General features: G+C 45.7%; 1 protein-coding gene across 24 annotated transcripts in view; it reads left to right on the top strand.

Annotated features, from left to right (window-relative positions):
• tcf4 (transcription factor 4) overlaps positions 1 to 13040 on the top strand; it is a 162241-nt gene extending 149201 nt beyond the window's left edge. For 10 of the 24 annotated variants that reach the window (XM_042058469.1, XM_042058462.1, XM_042058460.1 and 7 more), the window contains 5 exons: positions 723 to 855; positions 4260 to 4422; positions 5190 to 5419; positions 6233 to 6365; positions 7609 to 13040. In XM_042058469.1, coding sequence (XP_041914403.1) covers positions 723 to 855; positions 4260 to 4422; positions 5190 to 5419; positions 6233 to 6365; positions 7609 to 7657 — 708 coding nt within the window. In that variant the 3' untranslated portion in view covers positions 7658 to 13040. Of the gene's footprint in view, positions 1 to 722; positions 856 to 4259; positions 4423 to 5189; positions 5420 to 6232; positions 6384 to 7608 lie in introns of all 24 variants that reach the window. The other 14 variants (XM_042058471.1, XM_042058477.1, XM_042058475.1 and 11 more) reach the window with 3 other exon arrangements.
• Positions 13041 to 13291: the final 251 nt, after the last annotated feature.

The raw sequence follows: 13291 nt of genomic DNA on the forward strand, positions 1-13291 counted from the left end.
ACGGAGAGAGGGAGAGCTGTTCTGCCAAATCGCAATTCCTGACGGATCTCAAGATTCTGTCGGGGGAATTAGGAAGCCCACAATTAAACATATGGGCATTAAGATAATTGTCAGTTGTGTTGGCGGACATGATGGAAGCCAGATGGGGGAGAATCAGTGCACTCCTGTGAGGCTCCCTGGGAGATGGCTCTGCATTTTACCTGCCTCAGCGGCTCCTTCCAGTGTGTCAGTGCTGAAGGAGCGCAGAGGTGCGTGGAGGTGCTCAGCTCCCCCCCTTCACTCCCCCTAACTCTCCCTGCCACTCTACCTCCTCTGCTCTCCCTCTCTCCCTCCCTCTCTCTCTCTCTCTCTCTCTCTCTCTCTCTCTCTCTCTCTCTCTCTCTCTCTCTCTCTCTCTCTCTCGCTTTTCTTCTGCCTCAGTCTCTTCTTTTCTAACTTGTTTACCTCTCCTGCTGTTTGAATATTTGCTCTCCTGAACTCCCCTTCACTCTTTTCTTCATGCTGTCTTCTCCTCTCCTCTCACTGCTACTTCTTTTTGCTATGTGTGTGGATAGAGTGCCCTCTATAGGTCACCGGCAGTAGTGTTAGCACGATCATAGAAAAAAATTAGGGAAAGGTTCTCTGGGGGGGCTGTGTGTGTGTGTGTGTGTGTGTGTGTGTGTGTGTGTGTGATTCTTAGCCTCTGAGTAATGTGTTTTCCCTCCATCGTTGTCTCTGCGCAGGTGGGCGCTCACCGTGAGGATGGCGTGGGCTTGCGTGGCAGTCATCCAATTGTGCCAAACCAAGTGCCAGTCCCACAGCTGCCCGTCCAGTCGGCCACCTCGCCCGACCTGAGCCAGCCAGACCCCTACAGAGGCAAGTGAAAATACACACACACACACACACACACACACACACACACACATACACACACACATACACACACACACACAGACACACACACACACACACACACACACACAGAAACACACACACACACACACACACACACACACACAGGGCGGGCACCGCTCCGTGAGCGGGCATGCCAAGGCCTCTCGCCGACAGACTCCATTTCACAAAAACAGTGCCACCTCTCCGCAGCCATCTCTCACACTAAGAATACCCCTTGCAAGCTCCCCGTGGCTGAAATGCCCAACACCAGCTTACAAAACAAAGCCAAACCATTTTCCCCTTTTTTAAAATGCTGAGGCGCATTCTTTTAAATAATTTCTACATTTATACATTGGCATAATTATCATTTCTACATTTAGAATATGATTGGTATATGTGGAAATGGAGAATATACTACAGATCTAACATTAGTTGGTATACTTCAGGTTATAAAACTACAAAAGCTACAAGTACTCTGAATATGTCCTAAATAAGTCATAAAATGTTGAATAGAAATTCCGTCCATTGTGTGGTCAGAGAAAAACAGACAGTAGAATATGTAGGCAGAAAACAACAAAAATATTGTACTGAAATGTCAAGTTAACTGGAGCCAGCAACATGCCAACCATATAAAATCAGTGCACTTGGCACTCCCAGAGTGTAATGTGTAAATAATTACGACCCTGCCGAACACACACTTACACACAGTATAGTTGAAATATGAATATGTAAAAGGAAATTGCATATGACCGACGCCGCAGGGTGAATTAGCCTCTGGCGTGTTTAAAGGGGTGAGCAACTGCTCTGTGAAAACTGCCTCCCTGGCAACAAGTCCCCCTGGAAGCCCCAGCCAAGCGACTAATGAGGTGTTGAGCACCATAAAACAAAACAGGGAAACAAAGTTACACAGCCACAGCCTGGGCTTCAGCGCAGCGCCACTCCCCAGTCAAGCACTATAAATAATGTACTCACTATCAAAATATTATTTGTGAATTATAGACCAAGGGAAGTAGTAAAGGCCACTCTGTTTTTCTCCTCCTGCCTCCCGCTGTCGGATTTCTCCCAGACTTCACTTTGACGCTGGAGGGAGTTTCTTAAGCCCCGCAGCCCCGCCGCCACTCTTGTCTTAAATGTGCTTCTGGGAGACTAGGAGCGGTGCAGGGGCAGTGATATGAGCTTGGAGTGGCGTTCTCACTTTGATTTTTAACCTCATTAGGGCTGTCAGGGTTGTGCTTTTGGCGGCGGCGGCGGTAACGGGTTTTGTGGAAGTGCACGGACGGGCAAGTGTACAGGATTAGAGCTAAGTTGTTTACGGCCGCGCGTACAGTCATCCATGAATTGTAGCCCTTGTCAAGGTATAGCGTTATGAGCCGGAGTAATATGCGCTCCACATTTCTCCTGAGTGTGCAGGCCTGATTTGATCAGACTCAAAGGGTCCTAGTGTGCGCTCACTATGTCACCTCCCGTGACTTTTGGGACTCGATTGGGTGCTCGAGGCTCGAAGCGACGGGTTGCAAGCCCCCAGACTTAACCGGATCAAACTGGCCCTGTGAGCACACAAAAAACCACACAAAGTGGAGAAATCAATTAGAGAGTTGTGTGGGACGTACTCAGCCAGACGGAGATGGCAGGCGAGGGAGGGCGCCACACACAGCCTGGACCGAGTCGATGCATTGTCCCCACCACCGCCCCCTCTCCTCCTATCAGTCCCGTCCAGTTCACGGGAGCCAGTCAAGCTCTTCCACATACGGCCTTTCGCTCCGACTCCCTCTGTCCACCCCCCACCACACACACACACACACGCACACAAGCACACACACACACGCACACAAGCACACACACACACATATATATACACACACACACTTATATCCCCCTCTCTTTCCCTCCCTCTGTCTCTACATGTATCTCTCTCTCTCTCCCTCCCTCTCTCTCTCTCTCATGGCTGTTCTGCAGACAGGGCCTGGAGTGTTTGCGCCAGGTCACATGGCTCTGCTTTGTCTAAGTTTAAAGAGAGGCACAGTCAATTTGACTTTGACTGCGCGCTGGAAGAGGGGCATTCAGAGGGGGCATTGAGCGGCGCTGGCATCCGCATCCGTAAACAGACGCCGGATTGTGCACTCAGGGCTGGGAAACAGAGGGCTCGGGCTCTTTTAGAGAGGGCCAGTCAGTCCACATAGAGGCCCCGCAGACAGTGTGTCAGGGGGGCCGTGCTTTTTGGGGTGCCTTTCTGACTGACGGAGTGTCTGGACCTGCATGCATCGACACTGGGAGGAGAGCAAAAGGGGCCGAGCGAGTGTGTGTGTGGTGAAAAGAGAGAAAGGCCGAGCGCTGTTTATTGTGCGTTTCCTGGCAGGCAGAAAGAGGGACTGTCTGGGCTGTGGTCTGAAAGCACAGGAGCTGCAGAGCGCTGTGGAGATGCTCGCATGGACGTGGAGATGGAGAGGGTGCCGGGAATAGCAGGGGCAGATTTTAATGGTGATGGCGAGAGTGTGTCTCTTGCCAGTGATGGTAAACAATGGACACAGTGTTCCACATATTGGATGGGGAGGGGCGGGAGGATTCAGTGGGGGTTGGGGGCCTTTTCTCAATCTCCATACCACTCCGCAATTAGATTTAGATAATTCTGTATTCGGTGGTGCATAAACGATGCATTCAAATACATACCACACACACACACACACACACACTTGGTAGTGTACACTCACATGTACACTCGCAGGCTGCATATGTCCATATAATCCCTTTCCCTCTGTGGCTTGCGCTTCTGTTTGTTTTCAATTTTCAGACATATTCCTATTTTCCTGATTACCGAAAAGATTAAAAAGTGGTTGCTGGCACCACTTCAGTGGGCTCAGTTAGTGTCCTTGAGATGACCTGCAAGATGGCCGCCTGCCGCAGTGCCGAGGCTTAAACGATAGTGATATTTTTCATTTATTTTTTTGCTGTGGGGTGGTTAACTCGTACGGCTGCTCCCACTCATCTGTGACCGAGAAGCCGTGCCTTACCTCATCTGTCAACCAGTCAAAGCTCAACTCGGCATGCCAGGCCACCATCAGAGGAGAACGCAGAAACACTCAAATACTCAATACAACTCAGCATGCCAGGCCACCATCCGAGGAGAGCGCAGAAACCATCAGCTGGGCCAAGCCCTTTACATTGTGTTGTACTAACCATCGCTCTCCCTCCCTCCCTCTCTCTCTCCCTCCCTCCCTCTCTCCCTCCCTCCCTCCCTCTCTCCCTCCCTCTCTCTCTCTCTCCCTCCCTCTCTCCCTCCCTCTCTCTCTCTCTCCCTCCCTCTCTCTCTCCCTCCCTCTCTCTCTCCCTCCCTCTCTCCCTCCCTCTCTCTCTCCCTCCCTCTCCCTCTCCTTTTTTCTCCTCCTCAGCTCTCTCCAGTGGTCTTCAGGGCCAGAGCGCCTCGTCCGTCAGCTCCGAGATCAAGTCCGAGGACGAGGGCGATGAGAACCTGCAGGACAGCAAGTCCGTGGACACCAAGAAGGAGGATCCAGACAACAAGGACCTCAAGGGTCTAGATAGGTCAAGATCTAGGTAACCGTGTCTTCAGTGCTCACTTCATTCAACTCCTCAGTGGGATTTCGATGAAGTGAACAGTGTGCTTTGAGGGGCAGTTAAATGGAGGAAACACCCACAATGTACAGCCGAATGTACAGTTCAGTTTTAAAAAAAAAAAAAAATCAAGTAATTATGCCTTACACATTGGCAATATCATTTCTACAAAATTCATGAGTAATGCATGTTATATATACACTCCTATACACAAAACTTGCACGTATACATTATGCATAATTGACAAATAATCTTTTCCAAAATATTCCACACTCCCCATGGTCTTGAGCCTGGTTTTAGCTGCCCCTCACACATGAGTGTAGGCCCTCTCCAAATTCCAAACGCACCTGGTGCAACCCCACATTCTAGGGTAAACCCAGCCAGGTTTACGAGCTTTCACCTGGAATGAGCAACCTGACACATGTGGACCCCCCCCTTGCCCCGAATCTCAGATGTCCATTGTTGCATTGCTGTGTTGTGAGAGTGCGGTGGAAGTAGTCCAGTGGCCTTTATGGACTGTCCACAGATTACGCTGTCTTTGGTTGAAGCTGTGTGTGCATGGCCATAACATTTCAGCTGTGTGTGCATGGCCATAACATTTCAGTGCTCAATCACAATTGTGAGAAAAAGAGCTGCTGGCTCTGTACTTGAGGGATTCCAAGCTAATTTCTGTCCGTCTGTCTGTCTGCCCATCCCACCCCCACCCCCCCCGTGTGTCCTGTGCTGCCCGATGCTCCACGTCCCAACAGTAATAACGACGATGAGGACCTGACCCCAGAGCAGAAGATTGAGCGTGAGCGAGAGCGGAGGATGGCCAACAACGCGCGCGAGCGTCTGCGTGTGCGCGACATCAACGAGGCCTTTAAGGAGCTGGGCCGCATGGTGCAGCTGCACCTGAAGAGCGACAAGCCCCAGACCAAGCTGCTCATACTACACCAGGCCGTCGCCGTCATACTAAGCCTGGAGCAGCAAGTCAGGGGTAAGTGGGGACCGTGTGTGTGTGTGTGTGTGGGTGTGGGTGTGGGTGTGGGTGTGTGGGTGAGTGGGTGAGAGGGGACCGGCTCCACAGCACCACATCTCTGCATGGTGGTGGTGGTGGTAGTGGAGCGGTTCAGGAGCTGGGCTAGCGTGCAGTAGCCTGAAAGTTGTCGGTTCAATTCCCAGCTTCCACCGTTGTGCCCTTGAGCAAGGCACTTAACCCCAAGTTGCTCCGGGGACAATGTGATCTCTTGTAATATAGCTGACATATGTAAGTCACTTTGGTCAAGTGTCTGCTAAATGTAATGTCATGAAATGTAATGTAATCTCATCATCAGGATGGGCACGTTCAATAAGGATGCCCTGGGCTAGCTCACCTGGGTCCGAGTGAAATAGAAACAAATAAAACTGTCCCATCGTCTGAAATGAATGGATCATTTTGTATGAATGAATAAGTATAAAAAATGTTCACACAGCACAGTTGAAGCCATAATACTTCTTCAATGAGGATTACTTAATGATTTGAATTTCTCCACTGCTCCACTTGAGGGCGCTGTCTCAACTGTAGTTTATCTCTGCTCTGCTCATGCTCTAGGCTTGCCAGTATTTAGAGTGGTGCAATATCAGACTGAATCTTGGCTATCACTAAGAATAACAGGTGAAAGGTGAGCGCTCCTCCTTGTCCTTGAGTCTGGCTCATGTAGGCATTCTTTGCTCTCTTCCACGTGTGTGTGTGTGTGTGTGTGTGTGTGTGTGTGTGTGTGTGTGTGTGTGTGTGTGTGTGTGTGTGTGTGTGTGTGTGTGCATGCTGCAGAGAGGAACCTGAACCCGAAGGCTGCGTGTCTGAAGAGGCGCGAGGAGGAGAAGGGCTCGTCGGACGGAGCCTCACTCTCGCTGGCCGGTGGCCACCACAGCATGGGCGACGCCTCCAACCCTATGGGACAAATGTAAAAAGCCCCGACATGGTCAGAATACTTCCACTTTAAACTAATCTGCTGTTGCACACGTGTACCAAAAAATAAGCTAAAGTATTCTCAATTGGGTTCTTCTTTAACATCGTCAAGTGCAACAATTTATTATGGAAATAAAAAACAAAGATGAGTAATTAAAAAGAATCCATAATGCACTCAGTCCCCCTACACTGACCGTCCAGCTCCTGTCTTTTGCCTTAAGGCTTCCCTGGACACTCGGGCAAGCGCCTCAGATCTGTCCAGTTCAGCAGATTAGAGTGGAAATCAGGCTTTACTCTGCCAGCATACAGACGCTCTAATTGGTTGCAAATGCAGAGAGCTGAGACTGAGTTCGCTGTGGATGGCAGTAATGGCTTAACAATGGGACTTCACAAACCCTTTCCATTTATCAAAGGCTGGGTACATTTTAACAACAGATTGGCATTAAGTGTGTTATCTGAGTGTGTGTTTGTGCGTGCGTGCGTGCGTTTGTGTGTGAATGACTGTATGTGTGTGCGTGTGAGTGTGTGTGCGCATGAGTGTGTGTGTGTTTATGTGTGTGCGCTATTTTTGTTCCTGTAACCCCCCCCCACACACACACACACACACACACACACACACACACACACTCCTCCACCCCCTGCCTTCACCTGGCTTTTATGTAGATGTATTCATGAATGTGACTCTCTTGTTGTTCAGCACACCACCGAGGAAAATGACATCCTCAATCACCTGCAGATGATATTGTTTGTCTTTACACCTCATGCATTAGTGCTCCCATTTGTTGTGTTGCCACCATATAGGCACAGGTTCAGTAGCTGCCCTCAGTGTACCTGCACTTCTGTAGTCAACTCACCAATTAATTAATTTAGGCTTTGTCTTGTGTTGTCTTCATTTGTTGTTCTTTTTTTCTGATACTTGAGTGATTTAAGCAGAGGTTAAGGGAAGTCCGGCAACAGCAGAGAACACTAAGGCCTTCAGACTTCTATATCAGAATCTACCTCTTTTTCCCATCTGCCGACTATGTCAAGAGCCACCAACAAAATGTCCATACTGCCTTCAAAAGAGCTTGAGGACTGTTAATGTGATGTAGATGATGCTTTGGCGTTAGAGTGAGCACACTCCCTCTGTGGTGAGACTGCGGTGAGCGAGAAGTCGGGCAGCCTCGGTGTTCTCTGCGGTAGCTTAGCATGCGGTCTGCCTCGGGTGGTCCTCCTAACCCCATTCTCTCCTCCTCCAGGTCCAAGCTGCCAGAGTTCATCAAGGCGATGACCGACCACTTCCTTTGACAACGTCACTTGATTCCCACCAACCAATCAGCCAACCAATCAACCAGACCATGATTCAGCTCAGTAATTCAGTCAACCATCTGACCGACCAACTTTTTTTGTTTTTTCCTGACCTGTCTTATGTCTTCTGTAGAAATACTGGCATATGTACACTGGTGAAGGAAAGAAGAGACACAAGACCTTTTTCCTTTTCTGTTCTTTTCAGCATTCCCAATTTTAAAAGAAAAAAAAAAAGAAACGTACATTTAAAAAAAAAAGTTAAAAAAAAGAAAAAAACAGGATTAAAAGAAAAAGAATATGTGCGCGAAAAATCGATGGGGGACTCCTCAAAACATATCATGATGTTGTACCAACATTGCAGGGCTGGTGCAGCCCTCAGACCGAACGGCAATCTACTCCACACTGTGGGACCTGCGGTCGTGCCTGACTTCCTGTCGGACGTCGAAAACAAAAAGAGATGAATCGAGTCAATCAATCCCACTGGTCTTGAGGGGGCGGGAACAGAACGAGGGGGTTTCCAACTAAAACAAAACAGAAAAGTGATTACAATCTGTGGTAGAAATTGAAAAATCATGTTGAAACTCGCAATAATGACAAAAAGTGTACTTCTAAATTCAGAGCAGATGAATTTGAACGGGACAGTGTGTGAAGGCAACTGCAGCATGGTTGTGCAGGAGAGAACAGGGGAAGTGAAGATTATGCTGCCCCTATAGTGACTCCTAAGCCAGCACACACACATCCACACACACACACAGATACACACATCCCAGAGCCCACAGCACAGCCACTGAACAGAGAGAGAGGGGGACTGCAGTGAGGAGAGGGGGAGGCCGTCATCACATCTTTCCGCTCCTAGTCCCAGCAAAGAGGACTGTGAAAGGGTGGAGCGAGCGAGAGAGAGAGAGGAGGAGAAGAAAGACGGGTTGATTAGAAGGGAGCAGACGTTCGGTCAGGGGCAAGAAAGGTAACGGCTGGTCAGTGTGAACACGGGCAGGAGAGAAGCAGGAACCCAGTGGCTCCATCACTCCCATCACTCTGGCTGTTGACTTCTCCGTGTGTTTGGTTTTGTTTTCTGCCCTGGTCTAGCCGCTCACAGCTCCTGACCCCCACCCCCCCGCCCCCCCCCCCCAGTGTTCCCCTTTGACCCCTGACCCCTCAGCCAACCACCCCCCCCCCCCCCCCAGAGATGCAACTATGACATGCTACACTTCTACCAATGTGCCTTTTTAGAGTCCATATCATCACACAGCGTGAGGAAGGAGGACCTTATTGGGACTTTTTAGGATGCAAGCTTAGGGAAAAATCGTTTTATTAGGTCATTAGGTCTATGCAGTCAGGTTTTTTACAGCCTGGGATTTAAAAAAAAGGAAAAAGGAAAAAAAAGTATTTTTTGGATAAACTGTATTTAATGTACTGTAATGCTTATATGTAATTAGAAGGCGTGTCCCTGGAGAATAACCTGTTTTGAGTGAGTTATGCCCCTCCCCCCAGCCCCGCCCTCTCCATGACCCCCCCCTCGGCCCCTTCCTCACCCCTCGCAGCTGGATTTGTTTCCATAGTGAGCGACACGTCTGTTATTGAGCGTTGTATTATAGCTATCAGCTTTTTATCAATATGGGCTTGTCCGTGGGCCACTGTAGTCTTCAGTACAAATGTGTGGTTGTATGTGTAAAACTGATTTTTTTTTTCTCTTTTTTTAAAAAAAAACTTTCTCTTATTCTTTGTCTGTTCTGGTTTCTCTGTCGGGGAAGAAAAAAAAAAAAGGAGACCACACTTTTGCTGTGTCTCCCTCTGTGGTTTCGCTTATCCAATCAACACGAGGCACTGAAACTGGAAAAGAATCTATTAGAAATCAATATATATAAATGTAGAAATATATACGATATTATTGAAAAAAAGGTGTCAATTTCGAGAGGAGAAATTGTTGGGGGGGGATGAATTATTTTCTCTAATCGTCGGGTGGAGCTATACGAGAAGCACTCCAGTGTTACTTTTTTTCTGAAAGTGACGTGATGGCTGAAGCACGCTGACATCAGTGACTGTGCGGGCAGAACTTTAGGGACCGGACATCCATCAGCACCACTCACTGCTACTCAGCTGTCAAAAGGACACACTGACATTTGTAAATTGTATGCAACAAATGCAAACCTACCATAATTTTGAAATTGTGTATGTAAAAGTTATATTTTTACATGTAGACTGTTGTTATTTTGTGTTTAGAACTATGTTGTATCAGTTCTTTTTTTCTTCTTTTGTTAAAAGATGACAAAAGTAATTCAGTGTGTTTTGAAAAAAAATGTGTCACATTGAAAATGTAGTGAGGTCAAATGCTTCAGAATCTTCTTTTTTATTGTTATGTTTATACTGTATTTCCGGGAACATTTGTTTGAGGGACTCTGGGAATGGAAAATGAAAAGGTATATAGTATTTGTTTCATGCTCCATAGTCATTACATTGCCATTTTTAATTGTATTTTGGATATAAAAATGTAAATAGTCATAACAGGCAGGGGGGAAATTGTCATTTTTGTCGAGGGTGATTACTTTCGGACAGCAGAGTGAGGGGATGAACCGTTCTCTAGCTGCGCACCATCTGTTGGTCCAAGGCAGGTGCCAAACACAGCGTCCAGTGGTGGCTGTCAGATTCAGCCCCCAACTCTTCAGCTCTCCTAAAGCGCTGCCATCATGGGTCTGAAGCCTGGAACAGCTTTTTGTCAGATGCCATCATTAGACTTGACCAACGCAGACCAACAGAATCGCCTTCTGTTATATCAGTGTCAGACGATTCTTAGTCTCTGAAGGAGAGAGTGTGAAGAAGTCCTTATTTTCCCACGTTACTGCTGGGCTGATAGTAGACAGTATTTAGACCTTGAGAGGCATGTCATGCAGTGCGTTGTCACACAATGGGCAATCAAGGCAGCGCTTTTTGGCCACACTTTATATGAATAGTCCACTTTAGACTATGTACAGATGCTCAGATTATCAACTGTTGACACTCTGTTAATTCAAGTGTATGATTAAGGTTAGGGGTTGGGTTTGGTTCAGGTGATGTTCAGTAATTGTTCAACAACACTTTTACATACTTTAATTCAAGTGTATGATTAAGGTTAGGGGTTTGGTTTGGTTCAGGTGATGTTCAGTAATTGTTCAACAACACTTTTACATACTGAACCTGAATCTCAACATGATCTGTTAAGTCTTTGTGGGCGGACTATCCAAGTAAAGTGATGCCCATTGTCTTTGCCATTGGTTTGCCATCCACATAAGAATTCCCTTAGTGTTAAACACTTCCGTCAGACGTTGCTTGTCTCATTCCATCACTCATTTAAGATTTTTTTCTCATTACAGCCAGAAAGTAAGGCCAAAACATTTCTTTTTTTTTTTTTTTTTTTAGGTTTGGTTGTGAATATTTCACCTTGCATTTGAACCAGTTTGTCATGTTGTGCTTTAGCAGTTGTTACAGCTTGCTTTGGGTTTGAGGCCAGGTTATGTCTTGTCTCCAAATGAGGGTTCTCTATCGTGTAAATCTCGTCATGGCAAATATCTAGAGATGCAGTAAATGTCCCACACAGGCAGCAAAATATAGCTGATATTTGGTCATTTATCGATGTGTTTTTCAGTGCACATAAAGGAATGGGGAAACAATGCATTTTATAAGAAGTGGTTGTGTGTCAAATTTGTTTTTTGCAAGAAGTGCTAATTTTTGTAACTTGGAAAAATAATAATAAACTGAACAATCATTGGAGCCCAATTGCTTCCCAGCTGTGGGTTCACTTATTATGGGAAATAAATAAAAAATCAAAGTGAAGATTAGCTGGATATCTGTCACCCACTGCCAACCATTAACAAAAACTCTTCTGACCCTTTCAGTGTCATTAAACTGTGGAAACTCCATCACTTGCTGTGAATGGAGAATAATGATTTACTCTAAGTTTTAAATTACCAGTGTAATTCAAATGATTGTCTTAAGCAGAGCCGAAATAAACAGTAATACACAAAGGCAAATGACGGCATAGCAGAACACACTGTTACTAATTAAAAACCAGTTCCATTTGTCTTCAGTCCTGCTAGAATGAACAGGCACCTGTCAGTCAAGTTAAGTATGCAATTTGTGTAGTCTTCCATATATATTTATTTCTTTTTTGTCTTTTTTGGCCCTGTTTAATTTCCATACTGTGTGTAGATGTGGGGCTTGGAGAGGTCAAGAACAGAGGAGGAGAGGTGAATAGTCCCGTTAAGGAAGTAGTCCCCCTACTCAGCCCTTGGAACAAGCACAAACTAATCGGTAGAGCAGCTGACCGGAGGGTTTTACACCCATCTTCAAACTGATGAGGAATTAAAGCAGGAGGCTCCACAGCTCTGAGGCTGACTTTATTCTTCCTGAGTAGTCATTCTCTCTCATTCCTCTGTATTTTTAAACAGCCATCCTTGTGCAGTGGTTTTAAACATGATCATTTCAGAGTATTATAGACATATGTAATAGTGAAAATATATGGACTGTGGCCTTTTTCATTCTTGTTACTTGTGATGCAATTAAGTGAAGAAAAATACAGTAAGCAGAGAATTACCATGTATCAGTGCCTGGCTTTTTGTTATAAGACTTCTTTTGTCTAGTGCCCTTTTGCTATGGAATAGACTAGCGCACCCTATTCTAGAGAAAAGAAAAAAAATGAAAGCTAAATTTGAAAACAAATTATATTTGGCTTATTTTTTCCAGGGGCTATCATTTTATACCAGGAATATTGAGTAAATCAATGTAAAACGGGAGTAAATAATGTCCAATTCAAAAATATTCCACTTTGTAGGTTTTTGGAATCATTCGCAGTGAAACAGTTTGTTACTTTATTTTACTATTTAAAAAAGTTATTTTAGCGTGTGTTACGAGACGAGACTGTACAGCGTAGTGGGCGGTGGCCCTCGGACTGAGGACAGAGGGAGACGTGGGTACCATCCAAACCTGCAGCAGTGATTCAGAGGAGAAAACTAAAACAAAAAAGAAAAAAGCGACAGTTACACTTTCTTTCCAGTGTGAGGCGATGAGCCTCAAGCCTTTTCTTTTCATGTATTTTCAGTGTGTGTGTGTGTGCGTGTGTGTATGCGTTCCTCTTTTGATTTCATTTGATTTTTTTTTTTTTTTTTAATTATTGTTTCCATTGGACTTTTTTATTTTGTTTTTCATTATAATTATTATAGTTGTTATTATTGTTATTATTATGATTACTTTTTCTGATAAGTAGAAGTGTCCACACAGGTTTGTGTGCTGGAGTTTCTCTTCAAGCCAGCTTATATTAGGCCATTGCCTGTTGTTTTTCATCTTGTAGTTATTCAATGAAGTCATGTACATGACCGTTCTGTAGCAATAAATGTGCCATTTTTATAACCTAGCGCTTTCATGACTTGTTTTTTTTATCTTAAAAAAAATACAACATTAATATCGCAAGAGGTATACAGAATGACTTCTACAGGTTTAACTGGGATTAAGGCAGTTAAGCTTGCAGATTTGTTTGCAATGATTTGATAATGATGTGGATGTAAAATGTAGAGGTGTCCTCACTGGTATGAGGAGAAACCACATGGTTTAACCACAGGATAAGCGTAGACGGCTCAGATCTTTAGCATGTTACCTCTGGTGTGG

The sequence above is a fragment of the Alosa sapidissima genome, chromosome 13 (assembly GCF_018492685.1).
Source record: "Alosa sapidissima isolate fAloSap1 chromosome 13, fAloSap1.pri, whole genome shotgun sequence".
In the NCBI taxonomy this organism is placed as follows: domain Eukaryota; kingdom Metazoa; phylum Chordata; class Actinopteri; order Clupeiformes; family Clupeidae; genus Alosa; species Alosa sapidissima.